General features: G+C 38.8%; 1 protein-coding gene across 2 annotated transcripts in view; it reads right to left on the reverse strand.

The window, feature by feature from the left end:
- Positions 1-8,086: 8,086 nt before the first annotated feature.
- CABCOCO1 (ciliary associated calcium binding coiled-coil 1) overlaps positions 8,087-13,060 on the reverse strand; it is a 53,248-nt gene continuing 48,274 nt past the window's right edge. Inside the window, exons 5-7 of one of the 2 annotated variants that reach the window (XM_042818659.1) lie at positions 11,062-11,181; positions 10,533-10,674; positions 8,087-8,407 (exon numbers count right to left, since the gene is read on the reverse strand). In XM_042818659.1, the coding sequence (XP_042674593.1) occupies positions 10,552-10,674; positions 11,062-11,181 (243 nt within the window). In that variant the 3' untranslated portion in view covers positions 8,087-8,407; positions 10,533-10,551. Of the gene's footprint in view, positions 8,408-9,087; positions 9,147-10,532; positions 10,675-11,061; positions 11,182-13,060 lie in introns of those variants that run through there. The other variant, XM_042818658.1, reaches the window with a different exon arrangement.

Below are 13,060 nucleotides of genomic sequence, written 5' to 3' on the forward strand. Positions count from 1 at the left end.
TGAGCCCATCCATTCTGCTACCTGTGAGCAGGATCAGCCAAACCAAGAGAAACCAATCCAGCACACTGCCACGTCTGTGATCTAGCAAAATGGTAACTCTAATGAATACCTCCTTTATCTCCATCTGATATACACAGTGCTGAATCTGGAAAAATGAGAGCTCACTAAACCATAAAAGAGATGCCCTTTGGTCTTTTCTTTTTCTTCAATGAGATCATAATTTAGTGCTATTACAATTATAGTTTTAGGTAACCAGAATTACTTATCAAATGTGGGTTTGCATTTCCTATCAACAATGTACCGAATTAGAACTGAGTTATGAATTTCTCTTCTACCTAGCCTTTTCTTTGGGTGCCTGATTAAACGCGTATTATTTCTTCTTAAGTGGTTTTACAGGTCGTTTATCTTAGATTTATGAGTATCAACCTACTTTAGGAGGTATTAGATAGCTTTAACGTTTGACACATATTCTCTAAATCATTTACAGTGCTCTCCATTTGCACTAGATGATCAGTAATCTTCTCAATATTAGGTTTTATTGACAATGCACCATAGAGAGTTCTTATTATATGATAATGATTTAAGATAGGTGTAAGACTACAAACTAATAAATTCAAAAGCTTATTTTTGATTGTTGACAGAGAGCTGAGGAATAATGTGCATCCATCTAAATCACAGTGTTTCTCAATAATGTAAAACACATACGTGTTTAACCTGATAGGAGCACGGCACAAGGATTTGCAAACAGATCCACATTCCTGCTTCGAGACCGACGGCCTCATGCTCCAAGTGCTGTATTTACATAGAGAAATCTCCCTGCGGATGTGAGATCCACCGCCATGTGGAAGTACCCCTGCCTGTCCCACACAGTGAGGGTGCAGGCAGCGATGCAGTGGAGGTGAGCAAAGGCTCAGCCCGGTTCTCTGGTTCCTGAGTGCTGGGCCATGCCTTCCTGCACCCAGCCCATGGCAGGCTGCTGCTGCCCAAGCCCAAGCATGCCCCTGTTACACTTGAGTCACGCCAAGGTTAATAGGCCCATTGAGATCAAGATTCTGCCAGAGTAAGAAGTAAGCCTGGAGATTAAGGTCTTAAAAAAATTAGTCCCATTCTTTATGTTTGAGACGCAATATCCAAAAGGTGTTAAATACGACTGAGACATATCTTCCCATACATATTGCCCTATACAATCATTTTACAGAAATATTGGTACTGACAGCAACTGAATTCAACTGGATAATTAATTAAACTACTTCCATAGAATATCAGCCTCTGTATCCATATCACTCACAAAAAATTGGAGTAGAAATAAAAAAAAGCAGATGTATTTGGTGGCAAATGAGTATCTCTCAGCAGAACTAAAGTCTCATCTGCAATCCTGTAATCCAAAGGTAGGTCTTTGAAATGTAGTCAAGAGATCTGTTTCAGTCCTGCTTTTACAGTAGTACATCATTGGAAATGACTTCTGGGGCACTGAAGCTGCCTGAACTGGCAATTTGTTAAATTGAAATGTGACATCTCAAAAAAGAGAAAAAAAAAAAAAGGTAGAATGATCTCAATGCAAAAATAACACAAAATCCGAAACCTGCTTGAAAAACTGTTAGTGGCAAAATTGGCACATGGCAATTTTATATGACTATGAATGTGAATTGTAAAGAAGTATGGTACAGCCTGGTTTGCCCCACCTTGCTCATTCAGAAAACAAAGCCCAAATCCTTACTCAGACTAAAGACTTGGCAGACACGCTCAGCTGCTTACAAATGATTTAGGAGCAGTGAACACCGAGAACTCAACTCCAATCAAAATAAAAGACACAGCTCAATGCAGCACAGTGAGCATCACTTTCATGTTGATTTGGTAAAACCAAGCACAGATTTACTGATAGAAGGGATGAGAGGAAAACCAACAACAACAACAAAAAAACAACCAAGCAAAAAAGACCTCCTCAAATCTCAGTGCAGTAGGAACAGTTCTGGCCTTGAGATAAGAAAGTGTCCCAGACCTCCTATTAAATAACAGCTTAGCAGGTGAGTTACTAACAATCTGTGAAATAGCAGAAACATCACAAACTCTATTCTTCTTACCAACAGAGCTAAAAGCATTCTGCAAGGCAATATCTACATTTTTGTCTGCTTATTTCATTCACTCAGTTCCTAAATCAGCAAAATTCAGCAATCTTCAATATCTCTCAGTGATGAGTGAAATTTCTTTTACTACTGTGAAGGAGGAAGGAGGTCAATAAGGCTTGGGAAAATTTTCTAGTATGATCTGTAATGTGAATTTGGCAGAAAAGAATTTGAGAACATTTCTTTGGAAAACAATCAAAGGGCAACATTTTCCCCTTGGAGCTGCATGGTAGTTCATGACTTATATGCTCCAAAGGAACTTGCTACTTTGATTATTAGGGTAGCAAAATATCCAGTGTCCACCCGACAGATCAAACACAGTGGCTTTTCCTCTCTCTGTATTTCTCTGTTCAGGTAGGGCCATGTGTGTCTATTAACATACAGATAAAGATTGAATGATGCATCTCTGCTCAGGAAGATTATAATCTGAGTTAGGTATGAAGAAGAAATGTAAAAAGTACCAGGGCCAGTGGCAGAAATTTAGGCTCAGCCTAGCAGAGAGCAACGCCCACTTACTCTTACCTGGATCTTGGCTGCTCCTTGGGTACACGAAGCGTCAGCAACTTTGTGGCTACCTGCACACAGAAAAGTGACTGATAAATAACTGGAGGAACTGGACAGCTTCTGGGACAAGTAATCTCAAGCCTCTTGAATCCATTAAGGCTCATGTTAATCATCACAAACATTAAAATATGGAACCTGCTGCTATGGAATAGTATGGTGGCCAGTACAACTGGGTTCAGAGAAAGACTAGGCAAATTAATGGAGAAAATGTCACTTGACTCAAATCACGGTTTGGACTGGGTGCATGCTTTGGTTCCTGAAGTTTCTGAAGCACCAATCAACAGAAGGGCAATGCCAGGCTCCCTCACTCTGAGGGTGCCCCATTCCCATAGCCTTCTCTAAGCATCTCTCCTAAACAATGACAAAGGAAGGAGCCTGTGAGATTTGGATCCCATTCTCTCTAAACATGACAATTCTTACACTTTGATGAGTGCAATCATAAAAACAGATTCTTTAGGCATGAAAATGGCTTTGGCTGGAGTTTAAAAGCTCTAATTTTAAGAAAAAGTCGTATGATACATTTTCAGAAAGGGTCAAAATAGAGCTCAATTACAAGTCTGATTTTTTCATAGACCAACCTCAGTGGAGGGACACAAAATCTTGAGGCCTTCTTTGCTGTCACTGCAGGTACTGGCTCATCCAGAGGATTCTTCAAAGCACTTCAAGAACCTCTTGCCTTGAATCATCGTCCACACCAGCATCCCACATTGACACAATCCCAATAGCCTATTTTTCCACGAGCAGAGAAGTACTACACTCATTTAAGGAGAATGACTACAATGGACCATTCTCCCTCAGAGCCTCTGTGTTCTACCAAAACACAGGCCTCCTCTCTTGCTCCCCCTATCCCACCTTGCCAAGGCACTTAAAGCAGCCCTTTTTGTACCAGCACAACTAGCCAACACTACAATTGCAGAACTCCGTGCAACCGGAAAGCTCATACTTAATGCCATCTTTGCTGCGCCAGTGACAGTGCAAGCTTTAAAGAAGCAGGCTACTAATTCTACTGTGTAAAAAGCCAAGCTGTTTCCAATCTGCAAATATGTTATATTCTGTTCTTTCTGCAGTATTACTAATTCCAATTTCTGCTTAATGCTCTGCATTTGAATGGGACTCCCAATTATATGAGTCACTGCAACCATCCTTTGATTATTTCTTTTTCTTTTTTTTTTTTCTTGTCATGAACATGTAATCTGAATCCATAACTGCTGGAGTTTGAAGCTTGCTCTGCACACTTGAAGTGCCATGACAAAGTGGGTTGAAATGTTACATACAGTTTTGAGTTGCTCGTGGCAAGCACTGCTGCCTGAGTGTTTTGTCATTGCTGTCACTTCCTTGCAAATTGTGGCAGAGAGGTGGAGGTGATCTCACCTTCAGCACAACCCCTCCCTATTCCAGCAGGCCAGAGAATGATGTAGTTGCACATTGTGGCAGAGGCAGCTATAAGACCATCCTAAAATGAGGGGAAGTGAGAGAAGAGAGGGTGAATTGCCCAGTTACCTGCAGTATCTTTCACCTTCAGGAAGGCACATCACACTCATTAGTGCTAATGAGAGTATAAACATCCCTTTCAAACACCACTATACCTACATGCATTAGCTGTGAATTCTTTACAGTCTTGGTATGCATGTAAGGCATGCTGAAGCTTACCTGTCATATCCACACTGCCATAAACAGCATCTGGCTGAGGAGGAGAGTACAGTCCACATTCACATTCTTTCTTTTGAGCAGCCCCTTCTACACACTTCTGAACATTCTGGATGACAGCCTGGCATTATACCTACACTACAGAGGCTCCATATAGCAGAAGTAGCATCAGAGCACACTCTTTCACAGTGGTTTGTTTAAATTTCTCTAGAATGAGAGTGGTATCATACGAATGGCACTGGCACAGGCTGCCCAGAGTAGATGTGGATGTCCCATCACTGGAGCTGTTAAAGGCCAGGCTGGATGGGGTCCTGGGCAGCCTCGTCTGCTGGGTGGCAACCAGGCCATGGAGGGGGGTTGGATCTAAATGGGCTTCAAGGTCCCTTCCAACACAAGCCATTCTGTGATTCTATGAATTCCTCATCAAGAGAGTCCAGGCACTTTATAGGATTAAGAGGCAGAAATAGGAACTGAAAAAGTTTAAAATATATCACTGGGGGAAACGAAACAAAACAAAGCTAACAAGCAACAATGACGAAAAAACAACCAAACAAAAGCCAACAATATCCCACAATGTTAGTGTATAATACAAAGAAGTTTTGTGTTACACAGTATGAATTGAAAACCAAATCCCTCAATGAAAATAATACACTACTCAACTGAATAAATCCTTTCAAATAAGTACAATCCCCACACCTGCATAAATGAATTTTGGTGGTGAATCATGTGCTCAAAAGTCTGATTTAAATGGACAAATGCTGACTCTGCGCACATTTTGTGGTCACGTTGGCAGTGTAGGTTATTGAAGAAAATGTCTTTTCCTCACTTGTGAAAAGCTAAATTTACAGCCTACGCACAATGCTTTTCTGGGAAAGCAAATTTTCTAGGAATGTCAGTTACAATTTCAGGAAGGAAACAATGTGGTAATTTTAAAATTCAAATTAGGTGTTGGTGCAGAGAAAGAGAAGAAAAGCTTGAGAGCTGAGTTGTGGCAAAATACTGTGGAACAGGTGAAAAAACCACATTTTCTCTTGTAGCCTCCTTTCTCATTTTTTTTCACACCAGATTCTTATTTGAATAACTGCTTTCCTTTCAAAACTTCCATCCTCTGTCAGTGTAGTGCAGGAAAGTACTGCTGGAAAAGCTTTCCTTGTACTAGAAGATAATTACTAGTTGTTCACTATCTCATTACAAAATCCTTGCAGAGGCCAGGATTTTACCATGCAGATGCTAAAAATTGTCAATATTATATCTTATGTAGCAAAAACTATAGTGTTTCTTCTAGCCACTTTCCCCTGGAAAACCCCCACTTATTTGGAAGATATGGCACAGTGTAACACACCTTTTCTACAACATCTGCCTGATTTAATTTAAAGGCTTTGCAGGGTGGGAACCTGTTAAGAACTACGCTAGGTATGTATATTGTAAAGAACTCTGTCATATCAACAGTGTAACAAAAATTGAAGATCATTATGCCAAAGCCTCAGCTTTTGGTAGGTCTCAGAAATGATGGTATACTTATTTTTAGAGACAACTATAGCAGTAACTCGACATGGGAGACTTTAAAAACAGCAAGTCTGATTTAAACCAATGGAAAAGCCAGGAATACAGACTGGAGATCTGTACTTAATGCACCATATTGCATCTGAACATTTTGTTCCTACCAATCTATCCAAAGCATGACGTTTTGCATTTCATATTAGCATTCTGAAGACATGAAAGGATTCTTCAAACCGATGTTCATATGCCATGTCAGAGCATGTACTCTGACTGCTTAGAGAGCTGTCATGTCCGCCTTTTACTCATGTGCCCACCTTCACCTCCACCTTCCAATCATCCCTCCTCCTATTCCCCAAAAAAACCCTGGGGCTGTTTTTATTGGTAGCACTATTTCAGCAGGAAGAGCTCTACAAATATCATTAGCTCAGCAGGAAGAGAGCTACAAATACAGTTTGTGGGATTTGAACTCCACTTTGGATTTCTGCAGCATGTCAGCTGTTATGCATATGTACCAAGAGTGAATGCTAACAAATCACTGCAGTAATACTTGATGTTTATATACAAATTCTCATCTTCAAAGCACTTCAAAATTTCCCAGTTCTACAAAATCTGGGAGAGGGAGGAAGAGATACAGGCAAGAGCCTTTCTTTGGCGTTGATCTTGATACAATCACTGGTGGTCCCTTTATGCTTCGCCATATAGAAAGAATTTTGCAGTCTGCAAATTTGACTGAAGGGCTAAATTGCCAATAACAGCAAAAACTTTAAAAATAATTCCCCTTCCATGCAGACGGCTCTTATCAGAAACTCTGTTCTTACCTTTGAGTTGAAAACCAGAAAAACCTATGATATGAGCAAAATGCTCTGGGAAATTAATATACATATCAAAATAAAGGACATCTTGATTTCAGAAAATTTTCATGGAAAAAAAAAATCATATTCCAAAGCACTAAAGAAACATAGAACATAATAATGAATCTTAGGTATTTATAAAGATTTTTATAGGGTAAACCAGTAATTCCTCATGAATTACTTCAGTGTTCCAATGGGAAGTGACCTTTTGTAGCTGAAAGGAAGCCTGCATTAACGTGCTGGCCAGCAGTGGATAGGAAAATGAAGAAAACTTATAATGCATTGTTACAGAGTGTGTTACAGAGCCCACTTCTCCTGATCACAAAGCAACAGAAGGATTTTCCTCAATGCATGAGACCAAGCACAATATTCTGTCCGCTGAACGTTTCAAACAACTGCTTCCAAGAGTTCAGCGCCCACATCTAACATGTCCTCTGAAGACTATTTCCACGCTACTGGCACCCAAACGCAGCTAGCAGGTATTGCCCTGAGCGTTGGAGCTCCTTCTGGCGAACAACGTGCAGGCAATGCCCCCTCCTGGCTGTGCAGGGCAGGCAGCAGCAAACGCCTCCAGGTACGCTATTTCGGGGTGGTTTGGTATTTTGCCTGGGATGAGTCAGGCTTGCAACCCTTTTTCATTATCATCCTGAAAATCGGTGTGAAGTGAAACAAAACCTAACTTTTTACTTAATGAGAAAAAAAAAAAAAAAAGAAATTGTAATTAATGTATCATTCTATTTCTTGAATATTCCATTAGGCACGTGGGCCAGCCTTCCCACTTGAAAGCATGGTTTGTATTCAACATGCTTTCTAGGGCACAGAGTTTTGTAACATAACATTTTGTAGAGTTTATGATTTAGAAACATAGACATTAAAGCAGTTCTTCTTATGTGATTTATTCTACAGTGAGATTCCTCTTTTGTTTAAAGCATTTCTGTGTCTGAGAAAATATGGAAGCATGTTAGCATACAGAGGAGTGGGAAATGCATTCTCAGATGAAAGGTTACATGCATTCCAGAAAACATTCCAAGGAAATCAAAAGGCAGTCTTTGTGGGACAACTGTAGAAGTGCCAACTCTTCTTTTACGCAATTTTACTTTGGGGGAAGTAAAAAAAAAAAAGAAATAAATTAGTTTGAAAGTTTAGCAAGTGATTTAAAATAAAATGAAAAATATTGCTGATGAATAACTATAGTGGAAAATGTTTAGTTACATATCAATTAAATTCTCTCCTTACTGCATCTGCAATACCTCAAGTGATGTTTTCTCTGTCTGTATTCTCCTTCTAGCAAAGTATCCTGAAAAAGCAGAAACTGTTAAATATTTCACAACTGGAAGAAAGAAAGAGAATGAAACTTTTTTTTTTTTTTTTTTTTTTTTTTTTAATTGAGACTTCCCAGACTTCCCTTCAGAAATAAACTGAACTTCAACATGCTTGAATTACATATCCTTCTGTTTACAGCCTCCCACTTAAGTCTAAGCTAAACAACAACACTGGCAGAAGAGAGTAAATTTGAGGAACTGAAATGAACTATTTCTAGTTAACAGTTAAGTGAAGCATTTTCCTGTACACCAATATAATGACGTTTGGCGCATCACCTACCAAACCTCAGTTTCTGAAAAATACAGCATCATCTTTCTCATTTGGCTAGTTAAGATCTTTTAATTTTTCTGTCCTCAAAGTTTAAGCTTCTTGCATTTGCTGCTTTTCATTTAAGTCTGCCTGTAAAGAAAATCAGAAGAAAAAGAAGGTGATTATGCTGGAGCTATCTTTGGCTGCACATTGTCTTTGTGGTTTTGACACAGTGCAGTGCAGTAAGACAGACATTATCCTACCCACCCTTGTGTTCTGCAGACATAACGGTGTTGCAGCCTGTACTTATGTGATAACACTTTATCGTACTACTGTGTGCGACCCCAAACATGGTGTGTGTGCCATGGACAGGAAGTGATCTGGGACAGCCATTTCTCGTCTACCCTTGTCTCGGGAGATAGGCTAATTTACCTGTGTTCTCAGACAGATTTTACCAATAAACACCAAATCAGAAAAATTGCTTTGGGATTTGGTTGTTTTCACTGTTTTCCTTTGCTGCAGATGTTTGTTCTCTAGTGTAACACATTTTATTGAAACTGCTGGAATTAGAAAGCATTACTGAAAACAAACAATAAAAAACATATTCCTGTGTTGTTGCTTGTCTTTCTTAATTACAAACACAATTATGAATGTGTATCATATTCTGGAAATCCAGACTGCTGTAGATTCTGAGCACTTAATTTGCAATGCAGTATTTATAGGGGATGGCACAAAGGTACTAAGATTTTAGGGAAATCTATAGTAGTGATAAAGTGTAGCCATCCTTGATTTGATAGCATTTAGAAATGTGGAATCACTAGAACGAAGACCACAAATATTGGAGTTTCTTGGGGAATTTATATGCTTTTTTCAGAATCAGCATACATCACTGCAAAGAGACAAGAGAAACAGGAGTGAAATGAGACAGTCCTTCCAAGAATCGTGAAAGTTGTTGACACAACTGGAAATGGCCAAAAGGTCCTTCAAAGGCTCCACTAAATCTGATCTGAGTCTAGAGACACACTCTCAATGTGTTTCATATAATTTTGATACAGTAAATGGATTTGTCCCAGAAAACTTGCTGTAACTTGCAGTAACTTGCCACTTTAGGAATGTTTTGGCTTGCGCATCCCAGAAATCTCTGCTATTACTTACTAATACATTTCTCTAATTTCCACATGTTTTGTAAAGAAGAAAAGCTCTTAGCAGTGATGTTAATGAAATCAAGGTCAGGTGAAAATCATGCATTTCATTTGTTCTGTAGGACAGGAAATATACAGCACTGGCTAGGTTCTCTCTCATTTATAAAGACACATTGAAAGTGAATGTGAAATCAAGTAGGTAGATCTAATGATGTATCATTGTTCCAACTGATATTCCCAGTTCATATATAATCCATATAAATCCATGTAAACACTATTTCCATATAATATTATATATTTAATACATTTCTGCTCAGCCTACAGTGCTCATTGTGCTCTATCTAAAACTGTAACAACGCATGAAGTTTAAAGTCTTTAATGCCACCTGGTAGCTGAAATAAACACACGCAACATTTTCATGGTCTAGCCACATTCTAGTTGGCTTACTTTCAATAATTTCATATGCTGGAGAAAGCAGTTACAAAATAACAATGGTCACCCTTCTGGCTCTCTTCTGGCTTTCCAGAACTTTCAATTTACAGATCTCTCTACAGAAAAGCAGGTTACCCTACCACAATTTAAGCCTACTGACAATAGCTTACTTGCATTTCATGAACCCTGAAGAAGTAACTCACAGACTCCTCACAGTCTGCAAATCACATTCTGGAACATGATCCATTCCATTAAGACAGCTCTTGAACACTCAGGCGTCAATCAACTGAGGTCTAGAACTGGCGTGAGTGTGTGACTGCTGATAAGAATAGCAGGATGTGTAACATAGGTGCATCTAACCACTTATTTATTAAGCACATATTGCATATGCTCCATCCCAGAAGCTGATCCTGAACTCTGGAAAAGGAATTTTATCATTGACATCTCCCAGAGCAGGATTTGGCCCATGTTTCTTTAACACATGGTGATGCTGAAGATATATGTTGCTATATTACTGAATATTTTTTATCTTATCACATGTAAGCTGACTAAACTAGGAGCTATTTATAGAGGCTAATTCACATTCTTATGGCATATGGATGTGCTTTTTGCCAGCTTTAGCATGAATACAGTTTATATTCATTAAAGCTGAGCTAGCTAATTACCATAGAATTAGTGAAAAGCTTTTTTAGCAATAGTACCTCAAGGTTGCCAATAGTTTCATTTGGGATTCGGAAGGACTGTGAGCTTCTGATCTTCACCAGTGAAAACAGCCACAGCACCTGCCTCAAAGGACTCTGCCTCTGGGCTGGGCTCTCCCAGGAGACCTTCTTGATCAGACCCCTAGCAGTAATCAATGATAAAAAATATGTGAATTAGAACATCCTCCCATTTTCTATAAGACCAGTGTCAGCTCAAAGACGTGAAACGATACACAAAGCCTGCTTTTGAGAACTTTACTGACACAGCCAGCATCACTCCTTTATTGCCCAGGCCAGGCAGATGCTGAGATTATGAAGCTGCATGGGATGGCAGCCGGAGGTGCTGACTCAAATAGAAGTCCTCCTTTGCTGACTGGTTAATGCAATAAAAGCAATTTCATTCAAGCACTTATTTTAGAAGTGAATGCATTCTGGAGAAAATAGTACTGGGCACCAAAAGCAATAAACATGGTGGAAGATTCATAGAATAACAGCTGGGGGGAAAAAAAAAGTAAGCAAAACTCCATACCTTAGGTTCTATATCTGCAGCTATTGGTGATGCTGAGAGTGATGCATAGATATCAGATGTACCTTCCTCAGATGGAGCAGGGAAGGGGGTAACTGCAGGTGGGGCAAGTTCAACTATATACTGTCAGTATATATATATATAATATAAAAAAAAAAAAGGAAAAGAAAGAAAAAGTAATTCAAGTTTAATTATTGCTTGGAAAATTACAAAAAATAATATCTTTCTGTGTGCGTGTTACTCTCCAGGTGCTAATAACTGGAAAGCATACCAAAAATGATTATAGATCAACTTTAATTTCTAGCTGCATCTCAAGAGAACCTGTTTATAACACTGGGAAAGAACATATGATTTTCATAATTTCATAACACTACAGCTTCTTACTCATATGGATAATTACATTTAGAAAACACAGTGCCTAGATAATGTGCAGTCTTCACAATGCAAATTTCACTCCTGAACAGGGATCTTGTTGCTTTTTGGAATCAAAGACCCTCCTGACCTTCAGAAAGGACCCTCCAGACATTCAATGTGCTGCAGTAAAGTTGTAGCAACACTGCATCAAACATTTTAATATGTCACTGTAATTAAAGAATCACTGACGGTCCAGTATTTGTTGCTAGATCAACTTCTTGCCCCCATTTCTCAGTCCTGTGCTCATGGGAACACCTTGCTGGAATTATGCTGGTGTTTGAACTGCTGCTCCAGGAATGCTTAGGTAAGGAACGGACATTTTCTCTCCTGGAGTACCTGGATGTAGCACTTGTCCTTCATCCTCATTCGGTCTCTCTCAAGTGATGCAGAATGCTGCCTGGAGTCCTCTAAGGGACCAAGGTTTTGTGTTTCTGTTTTTTTCTTTTTTTGTGTGACATGTCAATCAGGGTGACAGAAGGCACTTTTGAATGACTAAGAAACAGTATACTAATGGTATGTTTTGGGCCTCTGCAAAGGGAAGTGCCCACTGAGAATACCAGGCAGATGTTCCAGTTCTGAGTCAGCTATTACAAAACAGGATTTTGCTTGCATGGTGCAAGTCAGCTGCATTAATTCACATCAGGGTAATTGCAGCTCCCATAAATTAAATTTCCTCATACCTCAGAAATCACAGCTAGATTGGTGTTTGGCTCATTTACAGTTACCTGCTATAGTTAAATACGCTAAAAAATATGAAAGATTCCATAATTTTTACGGTGAAAAAAAAAAAAAACAAAAAAGAAAAAAGAAACAGTGATGACCTTGTCAGTTTAATTTATTGTATTAAAAGCTTATTTCGTAGTCCAAAAAGCATTTCAGAGCTGATGTTTGGACATCGCCATTATCTTCAGGATTCTCTGCCATGTATCAGCTAGCCCAAAAAAGACACTGCTATTCCAGGTTTCTAAGAGCCCAAAAAGGAAGGAAGAACTTAAGTGAAGAAAAAGATAGATTTTATAGAGACAAAATCATTTTCAGCAACACCTGTGACCCAACATTTTACAGTACTCTGCTAGTGTCTAAATACTGACAAAGGAAATAGAAAGTTTAGGTTTTCTCATCAAAATGGAAAAACCCTTTGCTGAACTAAATGCTGTTCTTTCTAAACTGAACCAGAAGCTTTGTTTTCAAATTCCAATGTTGTTTAAAACCAGAGCTCTTTTGGTTTAGCAAGTATTTCAGCATTCTCTGATTTCTCAACCTGTATTTTCTCACTGAAAAATATTTGCTAAATTGGATGAGAATTCACAAGTAGTTTCCGCTTCGTTATAACTACTTCTTTTGGTCATTTAGCTAACTATTCACTTCTACTATGGTCTTTATTTAGATTCAAACATTTTCAACTTATTCACTTTGGTCTAAAAACAAATAAATAAATAGATAGATAGATAAATGAATAAGTAGGTGAGATTTTTAAAACCAATTCCTAGCTATTCTAATACATTTCTGTAGTATGGACAGGATTTTCAGACACACAGTTTTAGAACAATATTCTTACTTCAGTGCATCCCTTTAAAGAGAGCCATTC

Source organism: Centrocercus urophasianus, unplaced genomic scaffold (assembly GCF_019232065.1).
Source record: "Centrocercus urophasianus isolate 14NV4802_14NV808 unplaced genomic scaffold, USGS_Curo_1.0 seq_17, whole genome shotgun sequence".
In the NCBI taxonomy this organism is placed as follows: domain Eukaryota; kingdom Metazoa; phylum Chordata; class Aves; order Galliformes; family Phasianidae; genus Centrocercus; species Centrocercus urophasianus.